This window comes from Neopelma chrysocephalum, unplaced genomic scaffold, assembly GCF_003984885.1.
Source record: "Neopelma chrysocephalum unplaced genomic scaffold, ASM398488v2 Primary Assembly neopelma1_96942, whole genome shotgun sequence".
Lineage (NCBI taxonomy): Eukaryota > Metazoa > Chordata > Aves > Passeriformes > Pipridae > Neopelma > Neopelma chrysocephalum.
The window spans coordinates 865,732-889,180 of record NW_020925585.1 but is presented as its reverse complement, the minus strand read 5'-3'; the positions used below and the strand labels follow the sequence as shown (position 1 = coordinate 889,180).

The 23,449-nt window shown below is 39.3% G+C and overlaps 1 protein-coding gene across 3 annotated transcripts in view; it reads right to left on the bottom strand.

Annotated features, from left to right (window-relative positions):
• The window catches only part of SNCAIP (synuclein alpha interacting protein), a 92,212-nt gene that overhangs the window by 4,023 nt on the left and 64,740 nt on the right, over positions 1-23,449 (bottom strand). Inside the window, exons 7-11 of one of the 3 annotated variants that reach the window (XM_027670904.1) lie at positions 18,966-19,091; positions 13,858-14,027; positions 6,675-6,767; positions 3,178-4,240; positions 1,409-1,479 (exon numbers count right to left, since the gene is read on the bottom strand). In XM_027670904.1, the coding sequence (XP_027526705.1) occupies positions 1,409-1,479; positions 3,178-4,240; positions 6,675-6,767; positions 13,858-14,027; positions 18,966-19,091 (1,523 nt within the window). The remainder of the gene's footprint in view (positions 1-1,408; positions 1,480-3,177; positions 4,241-6,674; positions 6,768-13,857; positions 14,028-18,965; positions 19,092-23,449) is intronic. The other 2 variants (XM_027670906.1, XM_027670905.1) reach the window with 2 other exon arrangements.

Genomic DNA, 23,449 nt, shown 5'->3' with positions numbered 1-23,449 from the left:
ATCACTGATGCTCCCTCAAACTACTGCTGCAAAGTTTTCTGCACAGGAGTTTCCCCTCTTTGTTTTCTGGACAGAATGAAACCTCTTGGAAATCTTACAGTTCTGTTTCTGGTTTCACATATGCTGTGCCAATGACTTCAGAACAAAACTCCCATTTCCATTACAGAAATTCAGTTTTCAAGTATGGGAAGGTCCTGGCAATAGCAAATAAGTGAACAAAAAAATAAATGTATTAGATATTTAGAAAATACTAATCTGAAAGTAATTTAGGCTCCTGAACTGCAGAATGACTAACGTCAGACTAACTTTACATCTCAGTTTAACAGAAAAAGAAAAAGGAATTTGTGAGTGTTAAGAGTTGAGTAAAAATGGCAGGCAATTTTTAGAAAGCATTTGCTTACAAAATAAACATTGATCATTGAGTCCAACTCCTGGCCCTGCACAGGACTATCCCCAAGAGTCACACTATGTGCCCGAGAGCACTGTCCAAATACTTTTTGAACTCTGTCAGCCTGTTCCAGTGCCCAACCACCCTCTGGGTGAAGAATCTCTTGTTAATATCTAACCTAAACCTCCCCCGACACAACTTCAGGCCATTCCCTTGGGTCCTCTCACTGGTCACCACAGAGAAGAGATCAGTCCCTGCCCCTCCTCTTCCCCTCACAAGGAAGTTGTAGACTGCAATGAGGTCTCCCTTCAATCTGCTCCAGGCTGAACAGATCAAGTGACCTCAGCAGCTCCTCCTACGGCTTCCCCTCAAGGCCCTTTATCCTTTTTGCTGCCCTCATTTAGACACTCTCTAATGGCTTAAATGTTCTTTTCCCAACATGTCTTTATGGACATTGGGGGACTGATCTCTATCTGCCTGAATAGCCCAAATTAAGGAGTTTGAACACAGTTGTAGTTAATCAGATTTTTACAAAACAGATTTAAGTTCAAAATCTAAGGGAGAGTAAGAAAAATGCAAAAATAAAACAGCACTACTTGAGGCACTACTACTTAAAGTAGAGCACTCTGCCTCATGTTCTCTGTACTCTATTTAGAGATGAACTGTGGTCTTTTTTGCTCTCCTCATGAGAGGAAATTTAATTTCCATTCTCATCTGGTTCTTGATTTTCATTCAACAGAGGCAGAATACTCAGCCAAAGTCTGCTATACACCCTGGTGGATTTATGAGTATGAATACTTTCTGTACTTGCTTGGAACTGAAATCCTGTAGCCAGTTCAATGGTGACATCAGCAGAAATCCGTCATATATTTCTGCTTTTCTAGGAATTTAGATGTTCATCTACTTCCCTTTTTGTGAATGAATAGATTCCAGTGTTTCAGTTACAAATAATGTTAGCAAACACAATTTGAGAAAACAAAGCAACAGAGATGCTAAACATTAGCATGCATAAGCACATACCAAGCATAGTTACACAGAAGTTCTTCATTCAACGTGCTAGAGGAAAGACTGGTGTAGCTGAAGAAAGAATCCTAAGGAAGTACAACATCATATCAGTTAAAAGCATGCACTGTGGTCACCACATGCATAACATGGAAATCTACCAAAACATGCAGTCAGATAGACACAGTAACGTTTCAACAGATTTCTTTTTATGCCTGAATCTGTTACCTCTTTGAGATGTGTGCTGTGGTCCTTCGGGTTGGTATGAAAATTTATTCTTTCCACAGTTTTGATGTTGACAAGAGTGACATGCAAACATGGCCTTTTCACAGACAATAAGCGTTTTATAGTGCAAGCATCAATCCTGTTAGAACTACTTCATACAATTCTTCAAATTTCTTAGGGAACTATGAAAACTGCTCATGACCTTACAATCTATCAGAACATCTTTGAAGACAGACTGTCTTTTCGTTTGTCACTATGAAATCTGAATCACTCACTTGAAAAAAGAAGCCATTGTGTTATATAAATATTTCCTTATTAAACTGGCTGTTCAAGTAGATGGTGCATGTCTTCAAAGACTCAGACCAGTAGTTCATATTGTGATTCTCAGTAAACGTTAAGAAATGCAGTTCCACTTCAATTTAGCCTGCTTCCTCTCCTTTGAATTTTTAATTTAATTTAATTTCATTTCATTTTACAGTATGCTATACACTACTGTTCTAGCAGCACCCACAAACATGGACTACTCACTGTTTCCAAGTTCTCTCTTTCCACTCTTTCTTTTCCATAACCATTTTGCCTCCTCTTTGCCTAAGATTTTCCTGTGTTTTTCTCCCATTACCTTGTCATACTTTTTACAGTATATAATTCACTAATTCTTCTCCTCCTGCTATTGGCCTGCTTTAAGGTTTTTTTTTTCATCTTGAATTTATTCTTCCACCTCATGTCTTTCCATCCACCCCTTCCCTCCCAGTATGACTTCCACAGAGAATTAAATCATCTACCATTCCCTCTCAACTGTATTTGATCTCCAGATGCTCACACTCCACTCTACAAACACACTGCGCCCACAGTATTTCCTCCCTCTCTCTCTTTCATTCAATACCTCTTTCTCTTGAAAGATATATTTGTTCAAAGTATTTTCTCCTTCCTTTAAACAAGAGGGACAATCTCTTAAATGCAGACACTCCTCTTTCTGTTGGGATCCCAGAAAGGACATTGTGTTGACTGCAAAGAGGGGATGATCTGGATCCAGTACATTTTGCTGCAGACTAACCGTATGCTCTGACACAAGAAGACTCTGCTATGAGGAGAAGGTGGGCAAATGACATGTAACTCCCACAGAAGCCAGAAGGACCATTTCTGCAATTTTTCCTGGTTGTATTTCTCATCAAGTCTTGGCTATAGGACAGGACAGGGTTAGTCCTTCAGTTATTTACTCCTCAGATATCCCACGGTTTCAAGAGTGACATTCTCATTTTAAGTTTTGTCACTCGGTGCAATATCAAACATCATTTCCATGTGAATCACATTTCTGTAGAAAGCTTTAAACACAGAATATGTGAACCACATGCCCTAAGTGTACAGACTGTATAGACAAGCAACACCTGCCACTCCTTAGAAAAGCCTTCCAAAATTAAAAGGGATTTATACAGGTCAAATACAATAAAGTATTTGTGTGCATCCTTTTGCTATAGAAAGGCAAGAGGAAGAAGCTGTCAAATTTATTCATTACTTAAAGAGACTAGAAAAAAAAAGGCCCTTCCTTCTTTCAGTGCACTCACTGGCTTGTTTCTTCCTTTTGAGAGAACTGCTGGATTTCCCTTGCTGTCTGTTGTCTTCCTTCCTAATGAGGTAAAAGGCAGTGTCGATGAGGTTTTGACCTGGTTTGCTGTTTGACAGTTGTTATTGTTATTTTGGTTGCCACTCAGTGTCTCCATTATGGACCGAAAGGTTCCAAAAGGCCTTTTCAGCTGATCCCCTACATGCTCCCCAGAGCTGGGTGGAGCCCGCATGAGTCCTTTGCTCTGGTCTTTATCCTTTTCCTCATTTAATTCTGACTCTGCTAGCTCCACCTGCACCACAGGCTCCTCGAAAGTTACACGAAGTTTCAAATTTTGAGATGTTCTGCGCTTTGAAGATGGAGACTTGAGAGCACTCTTAGGGCTTGTGGCAACCTTTTGAGCAGTGGCACTATCCGAGCTGGACGGAGAGTTGTCTCCACAAAACTGGTTCTGAGGTACCGTACCAGACTGATATGGGGCTTCATTATCTGGATCACTGCTCTCTGAAGTAGGGGAAGGACTGTGGCCATCCACAGACTTAGAGACCCTGATACCAAAGGGGAAGCGGCGTCCGGCCGCAGAAGTGTGTTTCTTAAGCATCAGGTTCAAACTCTCTGTGCTCTCAACACTCTCCACTATAGGCTGAGGTCTTGGTTTGTCAGTTCTTTTCACGGGGGTGTTCTTGTGGTCCTCAAAATTAGCTGAATCTGTATCAGACTCGCTGAGAGACCGCTGCATCAGTTGCCTCAGTCGGGCTAACTTCAACTCCCTTTTCTCTGGCAAAATCTTCTTCACGTTCTTGGAGGACGCATGAGCATCCTGAAATTCCAAAGTCAGCTTTTCCTGCATACAGACATTTTCAGATATTTCCTTCCCCAACAACTGACGCAAGATTTTATCTGAGTCCTCATCTTTTATCTTGGCTCGAGTGCGACTAGAAGTTCCCAAGCTGCCAAGAATCTGAATCCCATCTTGGGTGTTCAATTTACTTTTTGGTGGAGACAATTCATCTGCTTCAGATGGTTTCCACTGGGGTTTGCCAGAAGCAGGAGATGATGGCAAGCTTAAAAAAAAAAAAGAAGAAACACCACAGTGAAATTAATGCACATTTAAAATGTGAAATTGCCATTGCCCGTGTATGTGTCTGTCTCAGCTTCTTGTTACGTATTCTCGTCATTGCTACTCACATGGAATTTATTACTATGATGCCACAGCAAAGATTACATAAAGAAGGATGTAACCCTGTTTCCACTCCTATTCAGGATCTGAGGACCTTCACTTTCTCTTACAAAAAAACTCCTTAAAATCAAAACTTAGAATTTAAATTTAAACACCAAATATGAGGAAAACTCTAGAGAAACTACTGTTTCCTATTTATAGGAATTGTTTCATATTTTGTCACGTTTTAAAAGGCAAAGAAACCTGCACAAGGTCAAATGCCTGCTATCCAAGTCACATCATAATACAAAAGTAGCTTATTCTAAGTACTGTGAAAGGACCAGCTCTCCACATTGCAATGATTTCATATATCTACACTTCATCTGGTACTAATAGCCATATAAGACCTCATAAAAAGTCAGGGCCATTTGCACTCAAAACCTTTTCAGATATGAAATACTGAAAAGCAAGAGAAAGGTGACAAGAATGTATTTCAACACTATTAGAATAATAAATTAAATTTAGAACTCCAAATGTTTTATAGCAAGGAAACAGCAATTTCAAATAAGCCCAGTTTGCAAAGAATGTAAATTACAGAGACCTTTTCTTTCCCTGTGACATATGCTAGAGCTCATAAAACTTATACACATTCTTATTTTAAACCAGTTTTCCACTAAGCAAGGACAAGATGACAAAATTAGTGTGAGGCAGGCAAGTAGCTTCTGCTCTGCTGAGTCCATATTCTCACACTGTAAAAAATTCACATGCCTGTACTAGCCACTTCATTTTCAATTCCCTCTGTGCTTTTTTTCCCATGCTAACCGAAGCAGACACTAAAGAATATGCATTTATCTATGGTAGACATTCCCAGGGATAAAAAAAAGGGATAGGTTCTTTTAGATCTGCTACTGACTCCTTGGATGATGATAATATCCAGAAGTGAGTTCTAACTGGAAGGAAAAATAGTAGCCAACCATGAAATAAAATAAATAGAGTACAATTTTCAGATTTGCTCACTTAACTAAAATAATATTGAAACCTACCCTTTTACAGAAATAGTGAATGCTGAGAGATCTGCTCTCACCCCATCTTATCTGACACTGAAAGTAAAACAGTCCTGGTGTTCAGCAGTACTCAGATGTGAGACCACTTGGAAAGACCAGTCAGCAAAAATCACAGAAACCAAATGAGCTGGAAGACAACATTTGGTGTCATTGTACCTATGGAGCTGGCAGACAGGGAAGACAGAGATTCCTAAAAAAAGGACAAAAAAACCCTCTTTCCATTGTGGTTTTTTACTCCAGCAGGAGTTCGGAGTTTACAGTCCTTTCCTAGCTGAAGTTCCTTTACACAAATGCATCTGCAATCCCAACGTTTTTGTTATCTACTGTTGTAACTATCTGCACTTGCCTGAAACAATGACACATGAAATCCAGGGACATGGAGCGTTTGTACAGAAAAATGCTTGAGATTCTGTTAGAATCAAAAAGAAACAGTCACTCGTCCTATGAGTTCATACTTGATGACCCAAAGCCGTGATCATCAATGCCTGCAGAAGCTTTTATGCTGGCTACTTAAACATAGATGTAGCTTCCTAACAACTCCGAAACAAGGAGAACCACTGTGTATGTCTTCCAGAGAGGAAAATGTATTAGAAGGTAATGATAAACTGAGTTCTATTTGCATGTGAGTTACTTCTTTTCAAAGTCATCTTCAGATTGCTGTGAGTGAGAAGCTGTGCTTGCTTGACTTCCATGCATCACACTGTCAGAGATCCAGTCCTCAGTCTTCACCTTCCTCTTCTTTAATGTTTGAAACTTCATTTGAGTTTCCTTCTCCAACTTCTGACATGATACGTAAGCAATACATAAAATTTCCAGAGTTTTCACTTTTTATTCAATCTACTGCGGGTAAAAGATTTAATGAGCGTAAGGAGCCTTATTAATCTGAAAGCAGGATTTGTTGGTAACTGGCTTTATAACTTACTGCTAGCAGTAATGTACAGTGGATCAACACAAGGTCAAACTTTACAACTTTCCTACAAATTTCTAGGATCCTCTTTTGTTCATCTAATTCAAAATATAGTATATTTCACTGTAAAACTGGTTTTCACTCTGTTGGGAAACAGGGACTATTTAGTTCATACTCAAAAATTCCAATATTTATCAACATTATACACTGCCAAATTCTAGAAGATCAGCTTTGAGCCCATGAGGTAAAACCCCCACATTTTCTTTACAGAACACATTTACTACTTAGCCACATCACAGCTTCTCCTAATAAGTGATATACCAAGAAAATGTGCAAATCCAGACTGCAGCACAATTCCCCCACCTTACCTTGGGGATGTGGGCAGTGACTTGCCCTCCAACCGCTGGGCTTCTAAAAGCTGCTGGAGTTGGTTCTGTAATGTCACACGTTCCACCGTCTGCCTGCAAGAAAATTTAAGACTGTTTACCTCAAATTGTAAAACTGTCTGCATTAGTAATCTGCGGGGTAACAGATACTATCCTTTCAACTTTGTATTAAAGGAAGAAGTCCTCTTCATCTGTACTTTATGTAGTAAGTAAATAGAGAACTCATAAATAAGAACATACAGAGTTTGTACTTTTTTCTGAATCTCTGTTGGCATTTTATAATCACTGCACAAGAACAGCTTGTCAGATTATTTATTATACTTCATATAAGAAAAAGTGTGTGATCATAAGCAGCAGAGAATTGGAACTGAGTGACTCACAGATACAAAGATCTGGCAGAGCAAACTTAGGGCCCTTTAGTTCTTACTTGTTTGTAGAAAGGAATAGAAAATGGACAGATTTAACAGTCACTTCCTGTGTTTGGTGGATGACTTTTATTCAGCTAAGGAACAGCTGAGACAACTGTTCATTCCTCTTCTATCTGCAAATGAACTCAGAGAGGAGCCTTTGCCCACTGGAAAGGACTGATCCAATCTTCAACTGCAGGATGGAGTTAGGTATGACCTCTGTGCCACATCTGCTTGCTGCCCAACCTTACCAAACGTCCTACTTGTGCTGTGCATCCATCTTATAGCACCCAGCAGTGCTATACCTAATGCCATTTATCACTTTCAGTGTGGTGTTGTGATTGTTTTGTAAATAGCTTTAGAAACCAACACTCAAAAAAACTGTAATAGTACCTAAAAATTGTTAGTAATATGACAGTGATATCCATTCTAGAAACAACATTTATCATGTGCAATCACTGTATCTCTTGTCCTGCAATATACTTATTTCCATAGGAAGGACTCGGTTGAACAATATAACCTACAAACCCTCAAGTAGTTTTACAAGAATGATGGAACAGAACAATTTGGCACAAAGAGGTCTTCTCCCTTTCCCTGCTCCCATACAATTCAGGCTTTCCATTCTAACATCAAAACACCCCTTCAGCTTGTTGACCACCACAGACAACATTCAATCTTGTTTAGTAACCTGTAATTTCCAGTGCCTCTACACACTGCACAGACAGAATTATTGGGAACTACTGGAAAACAAGAGACTTAGAGCTTTTTATTACTGTACATATGCTATCTTTAACCTGAAACAGAATTGGTATACTGTGTTTTATTCCCTGGTCCTGATCAAATGACCATGGGAAAATGACTTTTTATCTGCTTCTCCCAGGCTTTGCTTCTGTTGCTGTATAAGTAATATGTTTTCAGTACTTTTATTCTTGTTGGATCTGCAGAACTAAGACAGTTCTCAAACAGTGAGCTGGACACTTTCCTAGCTTGCATGCCATCAGCAGAAGATTTAGCGGAGTTCCAAATGAAGCCTTTATAACTGGCAATGTCAAAGCCAGAAAGAATCCAGATGACTTTTTAAACTAAAGGTTGTATTTGCAGGGCTGGCAGAAAACAAATATTTTACTTTTAATATATCAAAGTGGATTTGAAATGTGCTACAGAAATAAAGGTGTGACCTTGACATACTGCCTTGCCATCACATTTTACAATACAGCTATGCTTTATGTAGATCCCTTCTTCCTTTAATTTTCCATCTTCCTTCTTCTAGCCTACACAATTCCTTAGACTACTTTAAGATTACTCCTACCATCTGTCAACATTGGCTTATATTGCAGATCCCAAGATACTCTCTTTTAAGAACCAGGGAAATTTTCATTTGAAATTAGGTTGTGATGTAATTTCTCTGGGTTTTTTGTCTTTTATCCTTCTTTTAATTTCTTTTTTAAAATACCTAGGTAATGCAGCTAACAGTTTTTAATGTTTTTAGCTTAAGTGGAAATCTCTGACATGTCTTCTTCTGAGATAATATTCTCATTCCACTTAAACATTTCAATTTTAAAAGAATTGAAGTTTCCTCCATTTTCACAGTTCTAGTTAGTGTATAACTCACAGAAACTAACACATCTTGCCAGCACTATCCCTAAAGATACATAATATACACATATATATCTAAGATAACATTGGAAACAAGGGATCACAGTTTCTTGGAATAGCAACACTGCAAAGTATTAAAACCAGACTGATTTAGGAGACAAGATCACTGTAGCTTCTGGGCTAAGAGAGTCTACTTACTTTATTATACTTAATGGACAAATTCTGGGTCTTGCCTTAGACAATATTCCCACTGAGTAATATGTAAGGACTCTTCTGTGTCTACTTAGACAGCTGTGGACCCCAACCACCTCCTAATGAAATCAGGGAGCTCAGTAACTCAGCAGGGAATAGGCTGAGGCACTGGGCGCTACTGAAATATCTTTCATAATATATTTTCTTATTTCTCCATTTTTTTCAAATAAGAAATTTTTAAACAAGAATGGCCACTATACAAAGGAGAAAATAGAATGGCTTAACTAAGTAAGAAAAAGATGAACATTGTAAAGTTTACATTGAGTTTGTTACCATACGTCTATATAATACACAATACCACAAAAAACTCACCGTACCAACCAAAAACCCAGCAACTTGCACACACTTTACCATACCACTAAAAAAAAAAAATTAGCTATTTTTACAGCTATTCCTGTGAGGTTCCAGGAAAATCATGGATTTCTTTTACAGAACATAGAAAAGTGATAGCAACAGAAGATATTAAATTATTTTTTCAACTTCATTTTTTGAGTCCTGGTTTGTTTTGATCTTTGCTTTGCCAGAGATTTTGGCTTGATAGTGTATCAAAAGAATCTGTAAGTGTCTCATTGTTAAACTGATATACACATCCAGGTCCATAAATGTGGGACAGTGAAATCATTTCAGAATGCAGGTCCATCAGCAAGCAGCATTGTAAAACAAGTCTATGGAAGCATTCATTTTATGTCATTAATTTTGACATGGTCTCTTCAGACCAGGAAAGCCCAAACAATAAAAATCATACTGTAGGTAGGAATTTTCCACACTTGCAACTAAGGATTTTTTAGGCAGATAAAACCAGTGAAGGACTAAGTAAGATTGTAAGACCTATGGAGAGCTCAGGAAGTAAAACGAAAGCAGACTATTTAGTACAGTCTCTTTGAGAAACTTTTGTGACTGTCCTAAGTATTTTGTTTAGTTCAGAAAGTTGTACTGGATTGACCAAACTTCTGCAATTATGAAGAGATGTAAAGCAAAGCCTGCATTTTGAAGCCAGTAACAGCAAGATTTTGTGGGCCACATTCCTTTCTACCTATGGAAAGATTTGCTTGGTTCTTTCCCTCTGTTGGGGAAAACCCTCAGTTAATCCTCTTGTGAAGATCTGATGGAACATCAGTACTAACTGCTTATTTCCTTCTTTCTTTTTTTTTTAAATTAAAAAATAAAATAAAAAAAAGGCTTTTCTCTCTGAATGGATACTCAGACCCAGCTCAGAACATTTTGTTATACTCCTCTGTATTTGTCAGCTTATCTGCTTTGGTTCAAAGAGCTGAAAGATGTGAAGACTCTGGAAAAATGTGATTTTATTGTTTTAGTTTTGTGCCTTTCTTTCAGGAATGGTTTCAAATAGTGTGATGGATTGGAATAACTTCTCTCCAGAACTGCTCTGTGTTGCCTTCATGACTGGAAGGGCTCATAAAAAAAGAATGAAAGATGGTACATCCTTCTTTGGGTTAAGACCTTTGAAGATAGGTCTTGATAGGTGCTTGTCTAAGACAGTTTCTTTGCTACTTTTCTTCTTGCATGATATCAACCATTCGAGTCGTCCTGTAGTTGGAGACATTGTGTTATCTGAGAGAGACTCTTATGCCTTACTAATGACCCACTCAGAATCATGAAATCACAGAATCACAGAATATGCCACGTTGAAATGGACCCACAAGGATCATCGAGTCCAATTCCTAAACCTGCACAGGACCATCCCCAAGAGTCACACCATGTGCCTCAGAGTATCATCTAAATGCTTTTTAAACTCTGTCAGGCTTGGTGCTGTGACCACTTCCCTGGGGAGCCTGTTCCAGTGCCCAACCACCCTCTGGGTGGGGAACCTCTTTTTAATATCTAACCTAAACCTATCCTGGCACAACTTTATGCAGTTCCCTCGGGTCCTGTCACTGGTCACCACAGAGAAGAGATCAGTGCCTGCCCCTCCTCTTCCTCTCACAAGGAAGTGGTAGACTGCAATGGGGTCTTCCCTCAGTCTCCTCTTCTCCAGGCTGAACAGAACAAGTGACCTCAGCAGCTCCTCCTACGGCTTCCCCTCAAGGTCCTTCAGCATCTTGCATGATCAACTCATGTTTACAGCAGCTGAGGAAAGGCTAGAAAGCACATAAGGGCTTTCAGTGTTGATACTGATTGCTCAGGTAGTCCATCATGATACAATCATACCTCTTTTGTCTCTAGAACAGTGTTCATTGACACTTGCAAAAGTAGTGGAGAAAATACAAGAAAGCTAGTTCAGCTGCCCAAGTTGGAGCTATTCCTACATAACAGCCATTTGAACTGACTTAGACTGTAAAATGGACTTCTATCTGTTGCCATCTGATGTTTTCAGGATCTTCAGAGGTGCTGCAGCCAATGGATTCTCATGGTATGCTAGAGGTCCCCTTGAGAAGCTGCTGCAGACAAGTACTTCATACTATCCTTGGATTTTTAAGAAGGATGAGCATTGCAAACAGGGCAAGAGTCTTTTTCCATCATCCTCTCTGCCTCCTGCGCATGAGCCTCTGAACATGGTCCATTGCTTCTATCAAAACCATTCATGGCCTGGGGCCTGCAGCCCAAATAGCCACACAGAAGCTGCTCTTTCAAGCAGAAAACAGAATATTTCACTGCCTCAGTAAACTGCAACAGGGTTGCACAACAGACTTACATCTCTTTGTAGAAGCCTTTGTAGAAAAGGCTGCTGCTGCACTTACTGGAACTAATCTGAATCCTGAAAAATAGGCTGATGAAGGGAAGCAGATTTAATTCCAGCTGAAACAAGCAAAGAAACTCATCAGGGACCAGATAAGAATCATTTAAATTACTTCCTATGGATACAATCCATGAGATGACAGTGGGGAGTCTTGGAAAAGTGTTAATACTTTTGTCATGAAAGTCACAACTAGACTATTTCTGTGGAGGTGAGCAGCCTGCTGACTGACATAAGAAGTCTTTCTCTTCTATAAGAGAAGTAACACTTATATCAAGTACTGGGTGAGGACTGAAGAGAACTGAAACATGGAGACACTGTGGTTGCCATTTCTACCTCCTGGTGTGTGGTGTTTTTTTTTTTCTGTTGAGCAATGGGGAAAATAAATTTCATTATATATTGTGTCAGATGCTAATGCAGTCTACTCAGGAAATGCCCTAGATTCTATTTTTTTTTCCTTTATGTCAGCTGATTGTATTTTTCAGCAAATGAACAAACTTACACATACTTTGAAATACCCAGGGAACAGTGTCAGACTGTGAAATTATGAAAACTGAAAATTATAATAATTCTCAGTTTAGTGTTTGCATTTTTGACAGTATCAATGTTAAAGAAGAATGAAGATATCACAAAGAGAAAACATCAAGGTAAAGACAGGAAGATCATTTACCAGCTACTGACATGGGCAAAAGAGACTTGACTTGGGGAATTTAATTTAATTCATTGTCAATTAACATAAATATTTCATTATTGCTTCGTGTTTGCAGAAACAAAAAAGGACAGACATTTAAAACATCTATCCTCCCCTTTTGCAAGTTCAAATTTATCTGCACTGCTAGATCCAACTCTCCCCAGTTCTCAGGCTTTACTCCAGACACCTCTCTTCCTCTCTTGTCACTGCTGCAGGTTACACCCAGTCTCTTCAGTGAGCCAACATGCAGCACAGATCAGGGTTCATGTGTATCAGTTTTTCACTGCTGCTCCCTTTTTCCCCAATTTCCCCTGTGCTCTAGTGTGGGTCCTTGACAGGCTGCAGTCCATTCAGGAAATCACCAGCTCTGGTGTGGGCTTATCCATGGGCTGTAGTCCTTTCGAGGGATGTCCCTGTTCTACTGTGGTACTCTATGGGCCACAGTCCCTTTGGGGATGTGTCTTCTCTAATTAGTGTGCCTCCAGCTCCTCTGACCTTGCTGTTCCCTCTGTTTGTCATTTTTCTGTTCTCTTCTCTCTGGCATTTTCTGCTCTTTCTTAAATATATTTTCAAGATATTCAAACTGCTTCAAGATTGATCAATAGTCATAGCTGTGTCCTGAAGTGGATCTGTTGCAGAAAGTTGTGTCCAGCAAAGAGTAGCCCCTCATCTGTTCTCACTGAGGCCACCCTACAGCTTCCCTACTAGCAGAGTATTATAATTTCTACCCAGTAAAATTAGCTACATGCTGCTTGCATAAAATGATATGGTCTTCTCTAAACATGGGATTATCAGAAGTCATTTTCATGGACTGTGATAGCTGAAAAGGTCTTGATCACATATCTAAACTGGAACAATGTTACATCAGTGTTGATGGTTTCTAAGAGTCTTATGAGCCTATTACCATGGTAAGTCACAGTAATTGCACCAACAACTAAAGAAAGCAATTGCAAAAACTTGTGTTTCGAAATAACAGGTTCTTTAAAGAATGTTTAATAAAAAACATACTAAAATATTAAAACCAGTTCCTACGAAGGACAAACAGAACAGAAGATATTCCCTCAGTAGCCATTGTGGGCTTTGGTGACCTTTAAAGTCTGAAAAAAACCCTCCAACTACTATTTCTACTATTCCTCCCAACATCAACACCCAGCACTGTAACTGGGAAGACCCACTCACTGTATACAAAAGCATGCTATGTGAACAGAAACCATGACCAGTAATGATGTGATCCCAAGGTATGCAAGGGGAAAGGGACTGGATTGCTTCATACATACCTTTTTCATTTCCCACTCTTTTCATCTATGTTCATAGCAAACTGCCACAAAGAAAACAGCTGAAAGATTGAGCTGCTAAAGATGAAAGGGCAAATACTTGAGAGTAGGAAAGAGTAGAGAAATAAGACAGAAATATGACTTGAAAATGTCATATATATGAAGCAGAAAACAGACACTGCAAATAAATTGAATATGAAGTAGGGTACTGTTTTAAGATCAATCACTCTGCTAACAATGAAACACTTACTCCTTCAGCTGCTTAGTTAGCTTGACAACCTGAGAGGCCAATGACATACACGTCTCCACAACTACTAAGTAGCGGGAACACATGGTGTGCCCCTGTCGCTCAGCACTTTGTGAGGGTTTCTCTCCCACGTGGTTTTGCATGGTGACATTTGCTCCATATTCAACCAATGTCTGTAAAAACATAAAAGGGAACAGTGACATCTCTAAGTATAAGTCTCTGCTGTGACTTCTGATCACCACAAGAATGGCTGGATGCAAAACACTCCTGAATAAAATGCCTGAAAATGTTAGTCTGAGCCAGACTACACATGGCAGACCTAGAAAAGAAGACACAGGCAAGTGCAATTCAAAGGACATCAGTTCTAGATAAAATCAGGGTCCAGAGCAGTGTGCCAGTCAGTTTATAGTGGGTGGTGATGAGTGTAATGGCTTACCAGGTCTAATAGCTGTTCTTGGGATCTCCACACCCTTAGAATCTTTTGGGAATGTCACTGCTACAGTATTTGCTGACTCCTTTTGTGGCTTACCTCTCAGTTTCTTACCATAGCAGAATCCCTACATTTAAAACACTCAGTAGAGCAGTCTCAGTGTCCTGGTTCCTTAGCTAAGTGATGTTTGGATATGAAAGACAGGGCAGGTACTTTAGGTCAGACAGGCACAAATTTCTTATTGCAGAAAAAGGTCTGTACAATGATTTTATCAATCTGGTGGGAGTTTTGGTTTCTTAATAATGAAAGAAGTCTCACTGGTTTGCACTTGCTTGGCTAATCCCTATTTTCTCTTGAAGACATACTGAAATATGGGTCAGCTTTCAGTCCGTAAGAAAAATTATGGCTTATATTCTGATGTATATCCCCATGTTACTCACAGTACTATCAGACAAGATTAGCTTGTTGCTGGAGAACCATCCAGGTTGTGAGCATGACATTTGAGTTACTCTGGGACTTGAATACAGAGCGTTCTAAGAGCATAAGAAGTTCTGTTAGGCTGACTCAAGACACACAATAACTGAAGCAAGAATGAGACCAAGTCTTCACCCTTTATAATCTGTTTGTGATAATCAGGGTTACACAGTATTTGCATTACTGAAGAATATAGAATAGGACCTAAATGTTCTCAGCAATGCTCTGACACACATTGATCATAGAACTTAGGAAAATTTCTGAGCAACATCATAATACAACCAAAAACTTCAGCTTATTAACATTACACATGTATATGCAGAAGAGCTGAGCTCTTGCTTGAGTTATCCAAGCAGAGCTGGTAAGCCACTGATGATTAGAGTGACCTTGTTGACCACAAACAGCAGGCACAGAGATCTGAGAAAGAGGAATGCTGGTCTGCCTGGTCTGCTAAAACTACACAGAAAGGAAAGTTATGAACACTCTTGCACTGTATCTCATGGGTTTAATTTATCAAGAAAGAAAATAAGGAAGGGAGAGTTATGACCTTGCAGAAAGTAATCTTATAGTTAGGAACATGATAGCAGTGTCATTTGCTCATAAACACGGTGAATGAGAGGTCCAGGGAATCACTGACAGACTGTGACTCTCCATTTTTATGCTGCTGCTAATGATTTCCTTGTTTCCTCATTGACTTCTTTCTTCTTACCCGATTATTCACTGCACATTGTTTTAAATTAGAGTATAAGCTTATTGAGCAGAGGGCTTATTTTGTTTCAGAGCACAACAAAATATCAACTACACTTAAGACTGTGAGGTGTTAGTGAAGTGACATTACTAACATTGCGTATTTTTATCATCATTAAATATTTTCATGACTTATTTCTCATGGCTTCACACAAAGCACTTGCTGATTTGTATATTTATCTAAAATATAATAATCCTAAGAATTCTAAGGCATTTATTAAGGTTCATTCCTCACAGGGAAAAAAGAGCTAGTCCGTTTTTGGTTTATTTTTATTCATGAGAACAGCCTGTAGATGTCACCACTCTGTTCAAAATCATCTACACTCACTTCTCTTTCAAATGCATTGTACATCTCAGTCAGGCACTGTTGAGATAGCAACCCTAAACATACATTGTATAGCAACTCTAAGTACACCCTCTACCCCAATGGTGCTCCCTCCTAGTAAATCATAAACATTTCTTCTATCCATTTTTTCCCATCTGATCATAGTCATTGTCAACAGTACAATAATAAAACCACTAGATGCAGAATGGATGTGATGATTTGTTTACATTATTCTCATACAAGTTTCTACAATGTCTATTCCTCTCATCTTAAAAAAAGAAAAAAAGACACATCCTCTTCATGAGAAAATGCAGAGATGGTCATGTCCTCCAAATCTATTTCATTGTCTTTGTTTCAAGTCTATTCATTCAGCTCAACTTTTTCTTTCTTATTACGTGAGACTCTCAAACTGGCTTTTATGGAGTTATGGCTTCTCTGTGTCCAGATCTATAAATAGATTGCTATATTATTATTATTAATAATAATAATATTAATAGTAGTAATAATAATAATAATAAGCAGCTCTGCAGCTTATTACAGACTAGCAGTATTTCTTTTAGGGTTGGACTAATAGAAATCTTCTGTACTTGCAGTGGCCTAAAAGGTTATGTGGATCAGTTCATATGTGGTAACAGGACTAGTATGTTTACTGATATACATCTGAGTCTTTTGACTCTGAGAACTACTGTTCCTTTTTAGACATGTCTTTCTCCCTAATGTGGAAGAGAACTTTAATTTTTATTTTTTGCCTTTCTGTCAAGTGGTTATTTACTCTTTTATCTGTTCTTCTCCAGTGACTAATTTGTTTATCAAATACCTTTCTGCAATTTCCTGGAATAATTTTTTTACTATTATTTCTTCTCCAAATAGTTTTCACTCAAAGTGGCCACAACACAAATACGGAAATGTACTCCTGTGACTAGTGGCTCTAGGAAATTTGATGGACAGGGAGTGTGTCTGCAATTCAATACAAAGTTAAGTTGCTTCAGCTTCAATCATTTACCAGTAGTCCTGACCAGCAAGGGAGGTCCCTATGACTGGAAGTTGCCAAATGTGGCACCCATCTATAAGAAGGGTGGGAAACAGAACCCAGGGAACCATAGGCCCATCAGTGCAACCTCAGTGCCAAGGAAGTTCATGGAGTAAATTATCTTGACTGTCATCATGCAACAAGTATGGGACAACCAGGGGATCTTGCCCAGCCAATATGAGTTTATGAAAGGCAGGTCCTACTTGACAGACCTGATCTGTGACAAAGGGATGAGTAAAAGGTTGTGCATGACATCTACCCAGACTTAGTAAAACTTTTGACACTGTTTTCCAGAGCATTCTCCTGGAGAAACTGGCTTCCCATGGTATGAGTGGGTGTACTGTTCATGGGGTGAAAAACTGGCTGCATGGCAGAGCCCTGAGCACAGTGGTGAATGGAGTTACCACCAGTTACCAGCTGGTGGCTGGTCACTAGTGGGGCTCCTCAGGGCTCAGTACTGGGGCCACTCCTGTTTCATATAACTGACAACATGGACAAGGAGATCGAGTGCACTTTCAGTAAGCTCACAGATGACACCAGGTTGGGTGGGAGTGTTGATCTTCTTGAGGGCAGGAAGGCTCTGCAGAGGGATCTGGACAGGTTGGATTGATGGGATGAGGCCAGTTGTATGAGATTCAACAAGGTCAAATGTCAGGTCCTGCACTTGGGCCACAACAACCCCATGCAGTGTGACAGGATTGGAGCAGAGTGTCTGGAAAGCTGCCTAGGGTGCTGGTTGACCGCTGTCTGAACATCAGCCAGCAGTGTGCCCAGGTGGCCAAGAAGGCCAATGGCATCCTGGCTTGTATGAGCAATACTGTGGCCAGCAGGACTGGGGAAGTGACAGTCCCTTTGTACTCGGCATGGTGAGGCTGCAACTTAAATCCTGTGTTAAGTTTTGGGCCCTTCACTACAAGAAAGTCATTTAGGTGCTGGAGTGAGTCCAGAGAAGGGGAACAGAGCTGTAGAAGTCTCATGAGGAGCATCTGAGGGAGCTGAGGTTGCTTCACCTGGAGAAAAGGAGACTGGGGAGAGACCCTATCACTCTCTACAACTACATGAAAGGCGGTTGTTGTGAGATGGGGGTTGGCCTCTTCTCCCAGGTAACAAGTAACAGGACAAGAGGAAATTGCTGCAAGTTGCACCAGGGGAGGTTTAGATTAGATCTAGGGAAAAAAATCCACAAAAAGGGTTGTTAAGCATTGGAACAGACTGCTCAGGGAAGTGGTGGAGCCACCATCCCTAGAAGTGTTCCAAAACTGTGTGGATATGGCACTTGAATACATGGTTTAATGGTGAACATGGTGGTGGTGCCAGTTCGAAGGTTGGACTTGAGGATCTCAAAGGTCTTTTCCAACTTTAATGATTTTATGGTTCTATGATTCTATGACCTAGCCATCCAGTTCAACCCTATGACTTTTTTTGGTATGTCTGCATTGAACACAGGTACTGGACAGAGGTATCCAAACTGATTTATTCAGATCTGGCTCCCAGAAGTATTGTAGATATGTAAGCCTTTTCAGCCAGATAAATTACCATTTTTAGCACCTCTATAAAACAGAACTATATTGCTTTCAGTGGCCAAGATGATTGCCTGAGAATTAGTTAGAAATCAGCATCACTCTACATTGTTTAGCATAGGTTCATTCAAAGATGACAAATCTGAAAAGGATGGTTTACTCAAGGTGTAAATTCTTCAACAAACTTATCTGTTACACTTCTCCTAAGCTGGAGAGCTACAACTACTCAACGAGAAAAGAAGCAGAAGGAAAATAGCAGAACAGTAAGGAGAGTACACATAACTGCACTGTCTGCCCTTTCGTAACACAAAAACATACACACTAGATGCTTATGTATAAATAATATAATCATGCTTTCCTCTTGCAATACAACATTTATTTTAGACTTGCAACAGCATAATTGAGAATAGAATCAAAAACTTGGAGCATTTCAGTATTCCAGTCTGACTTCTACTGGTCTAAAATTCCTCCTTCTAGTATATTTTAACATACCAATAATTATTCCCACAGATCTCCCATAATAAGTTTTGGTTGTTGTCATTCAAGCTTGATGTTTCAAGGTGTCTGATATAACTATCACTCTACCTGTATGCATCCTAGATAGCCATGTTGAGCAGCTATGTGAACAGCAGTGTTTCCATCCTGGTCAACTTCATCCAGCGAAATCCCTTGTTCTTGCATAAACTGAAGAAGCCATAGAAGGATTTTCTCCTAGAGGAAGGGGGAAAGAAATGTCACAAAAGATAAGAAATAATGGAAAGCTAAATTATATACTAGAGGAATACTGGTATTGCCATCTGTTACTATTACTATTCATTAATTCCTTGTTTTCAGTGTCTCTTAACTTTGTAGGACTTAACGCATCATGGGTCTCTAGTTTGGTTTTTTTTTTGTTGGTGGGTTTTTTTCCAGAAAGGAAATAAGCTGAAATACTTTATTTTATAAAAAGATATAATAGGAAAAATGTGAGTGCTGTAACATATTCTGAGAAACTGTACACAAAGAGCATGCCTGCCTCTGTGTTGGTGATGAAATATGGGGCAGAACAACCCACATATCAATCTGAAAATCAGCTTGTGAAATTTGGTCAAAGTTCACAAGCCTCTTTGGAAAATTAAAACAGCAGTATGCTTAGATCACAGAGCTGAGCAGCTGGATTCTTCAAATCTCTAGCCACTTCCCGGCTCTGGGTGATTGTGCTAGAGCAGAAGCAACACAACTAAACCCAGGAAATCTTGCTATCCTAAGATCTCAGTGTATTGACTAATGGGCCATTTATATGTCCCGCATGTTGGGAAGGTTGGGGAGACTTGGACTCTAAAAACTTGCAAGTCAAAGTCTGGAAGTCAAAACTGAAGTACGAACTTAATTTTGTACAAACATCACTTTTTCTGTGTGTGTATATAGGTGTAATACACATTTATCTGGGTATCCTTTTCTAACAATGGATAGCTTATAAAAGTGCACAAAGCTTATTTCAAATCTTATTTTCCCCAGCAGGTTTATTTGGAAAAAATTTCTTCTCTCTAGGAACTTTCCATGCCTCTCCAGATTAAATTTCATTTTGCCTTACTGAATATGAATAATATTGAAAATCTAGAATAAATCTACAGATTACATAGAAAAGTGAGATCCATTAAAGGAGCTGACTACAGCTTCATTCCCAGTTTTTGCACCTGAATAGCTGAAAGAACAAATGACCTCCTAGCTTAAAATTCTTTTCTGTAAACATGTATTTTTTTAGTATCTTCCATTTATATCAATCATGTGTAATACTGACACAAGCTGTAGATCAAAAGGGCTGTGTGGATTCTAGTGTTGTTGAGGCAAGCACAGACTTAACCTGCAGCACCTCAGGAGCTTCAGTGACGCATAAGTACATAACCACCATATGTGGGTCTGTAAAAGCAAAATGTATCTAAATAAAACAGTATTGAAAGCACGTAGAGGACTCTGAGCAGGAAACAGGTACAAAAGAGAAAGAATAAAATGAGAAAAGAAAATTCTAGAAAGGCTGGGTATAAAACAATTTTTTTGTATAAAACTACCACAGATATTTTAATCTCAATGAAAAGGGGAGGAATTGCCAGACTCTTCCCGGGCTACTCCAAATGATTCTGCCCATTCAAGCACCTAGATTTCTGCTTACTATTTCAGAGGGCTAGTCTGTCTGATGAGTATCTTCCTCATATCTTCATTTTAACAGCAATTTTGTTTTTATTACAGGGTGAAGGCATAGATGTTTTTACTTGTCCTTGACTGAATGCCCAATACAGCTGACAGCCAGCATTGAGAGATGACTTCAGATCACATATTCCTTTAAAAATATTCTTGAGCAGTTTCTCAATATGTCAGTGGTGTTGGCCAGAAATGAAGAAGGATTATACTACTCCTGTGAATTGCCTTTATGTTTTAATAATTAAAAGAAAAATATTTTAGCAAAACTCCTCTGCAGAACTGGAAGACAACTGTAGCTTTGAAATCATATATTTCTTTGGAACGTAATAGGGACCAGAATGTTAAGCATGTTCTGTAATTTTACAATCACAATCAGCATGGAGCAAATGATGCTTTCTATTAATTTATCTTGTCAATATGGAAATCAAGTGCCTGGATGGCTATATTCAATCATCTGTACTTACGACTATCTGTGCATCAAGAGATCACAGGCACAAAGTCATAGTCCTACTCAAACTGTTTGTGTTTCTCTCAAATGAGTACATTTCTTAGCAAATTCATCCTTGACCAAAAAAACCCCAAGAAAACAAATATTTTTTTCACATACAACTAGGGAAAATGAAAACATCATACATCAAAATATACCACATATCACTATACTAACACTCAGGTTGCAAGAAAAGTGTTCCCCGGAGAAGGTTCATAGTCATCTGTAGCAGTAAACCTGCATTATATGGGAAAACTGTGGTTTAAGCATGTTTTAAAATGGCTTTTTTGTAGTCTCTTTGCTAACTTATGTTCTCCTTCCCAAAAACCCCCACGGCCAGTTCTTATCTCTGTCTCAGGAATGTCCTGAGAAGATATCAAGAAGTCTTCTCATTGGTCTCTTGTTAACCCCTTCCTTATTTGGCTGTTCCCTGCCTGATTGGTGTTTTGTAAGACCCCTTACCTTACATGGTCCCCTTTGACCCTCCCAAGAGCTATATAAGCCCCTACCTACAATAAACTTGCTCTCTCGCCTCCTCTCCACGTGCTGGGTGTTGTCTCTCCGGCTGCCATGGGACTGCGTGGGGGGGGGGAGGGGTGAGCACCTAACCCTTCCATGCGTCCAGGACCCTGAAGAAACCCCTGGAGCTGGAGTAACCCCTTCCCTATCCACCTCAAGCCTTCGGAAATGGAACCCCACAATGGGAGGAATGCACCCAGAGTCATCAATGCAATTTATTCAGACAAAATGAAGGATAATAAGAAAATTGTTGAGATGAAGACAATGGAAAATAATCACTTTTTTGTTATTTTACAACAGCAATTGACAAATACTGATGAATTATTCAGTATACCTGGTATTTTTAAAACCTACTATGGTCTTTTGTTGTAGCAGTCACTAACATCCCTCTGGCATATTCTAGACCTACAATAATTCAAACGTGCCTATAAAAAGATTCTGGGAAAATTTGGGACAGGCTGCAGACTTTGGTTTCATCAGCTGGCTTTTGGAGAAGAAAGTACAACTAACAAAGATCATTTAAATCATTAGATGGTCAACAAAGGTAAGGATTAGGGTTGTGAAGAGAACTAAGAGAACTGACTCTACAGCTACCCTAGCCCCATCACTTGATATTAATTAAATAAGCTGTCCTTCACAGCAGAAGAGTGGGAGTCAGTGAAAACAACATATTACCCTTGGAAAAATGACATTAGACAGGCAGGCAAACATCTTGAGGTGTAAAATAAGGTATTTTTTTAGGTGTCTGTGTATCTGAATGTCATATACTGCTTTCCACTGTGCTCTCCAGCACTGTATTAGCATCAACTTGTGCATGAGATCCCTTCTAGGTCCTCAGTCATGTTTTAGGCTGCTTCCCCAATGTCCCCCTAGATTCTCTGGAGCTCAGAAGCCACAAAACTCTGGCATTTCCCACCCTCCACCTCTTACCTTTGCAGTCCATACTACCACAACACCCCTGTTGGAAAGAAATTGGAGCACTGTGAAGCTCTTAGTCGGAACTAGGACAATAGGAACCTAGGACTGCACCACCATCTTCCTGTGACATGGTGATTGTGCCAGGCACATGGTATGCTGTGTACCCATGACTTATGCCCAGCATGAAGAGACCTGTCAGCAATCATAGTTTCTTCTTGCATAATCTCATGCTTAAAGAAACCCTTGCTAAGAGGTGTGCTGACCAGGCTACACATTGACTTCAGATTGACTTATGTAGTCCCTCTCTCACTGGAAAAATATAATACTGCTGACGTCTTTGGAGTCAGGCCATGACACCAAAACCATGTGGTTTGATGACCTTTAACATAGGAGCTTTGCTATGAACTCCGCTTTGCTGCCTATTCTAAATCATAACTGTTGAAGAAAATGGTGCGCCTAAAATGCTTGGGGAAACAATGGATGGACTGACTCTTTGAGAAATGATTCAATAGCAGGTCTTCCTCGTAAAAATATTATTCTTGTTACTCTGCCAAGACCAGTGTTTAAACGGATTATCTCCTGTGTAAGTAATGGTAAAATAAATTAAAGCTTCAAGGATAGTGCCAACTAAGCATTTAAATTTCTCAAAGTTTTTTTCTTCTTAACACAGTTGGGTAATATAGTCTGGCATTCCTTCAGCCCCAACATTCCCTCATGTTTGCAGATTGTTTATGGAATACGAAAAAAAAGATAATTGACATTACATGTGAACTTTTTTTGGCATTCAGCTAACTAAGAAAATTTGGCAGCAATTTATATTTCACCTTTTCAAATTTCATTGGTGGCTGACTGTAGCTGGTGTTTCTCAACCAGCAGAGCTTCCGTTCTGCTTTGAAAAGAATCTAGATAAAGTGTGTCAGATCTGTTTCTGGCAGTAGACAGCATAGCTCACTGAAAAAACTCAAAG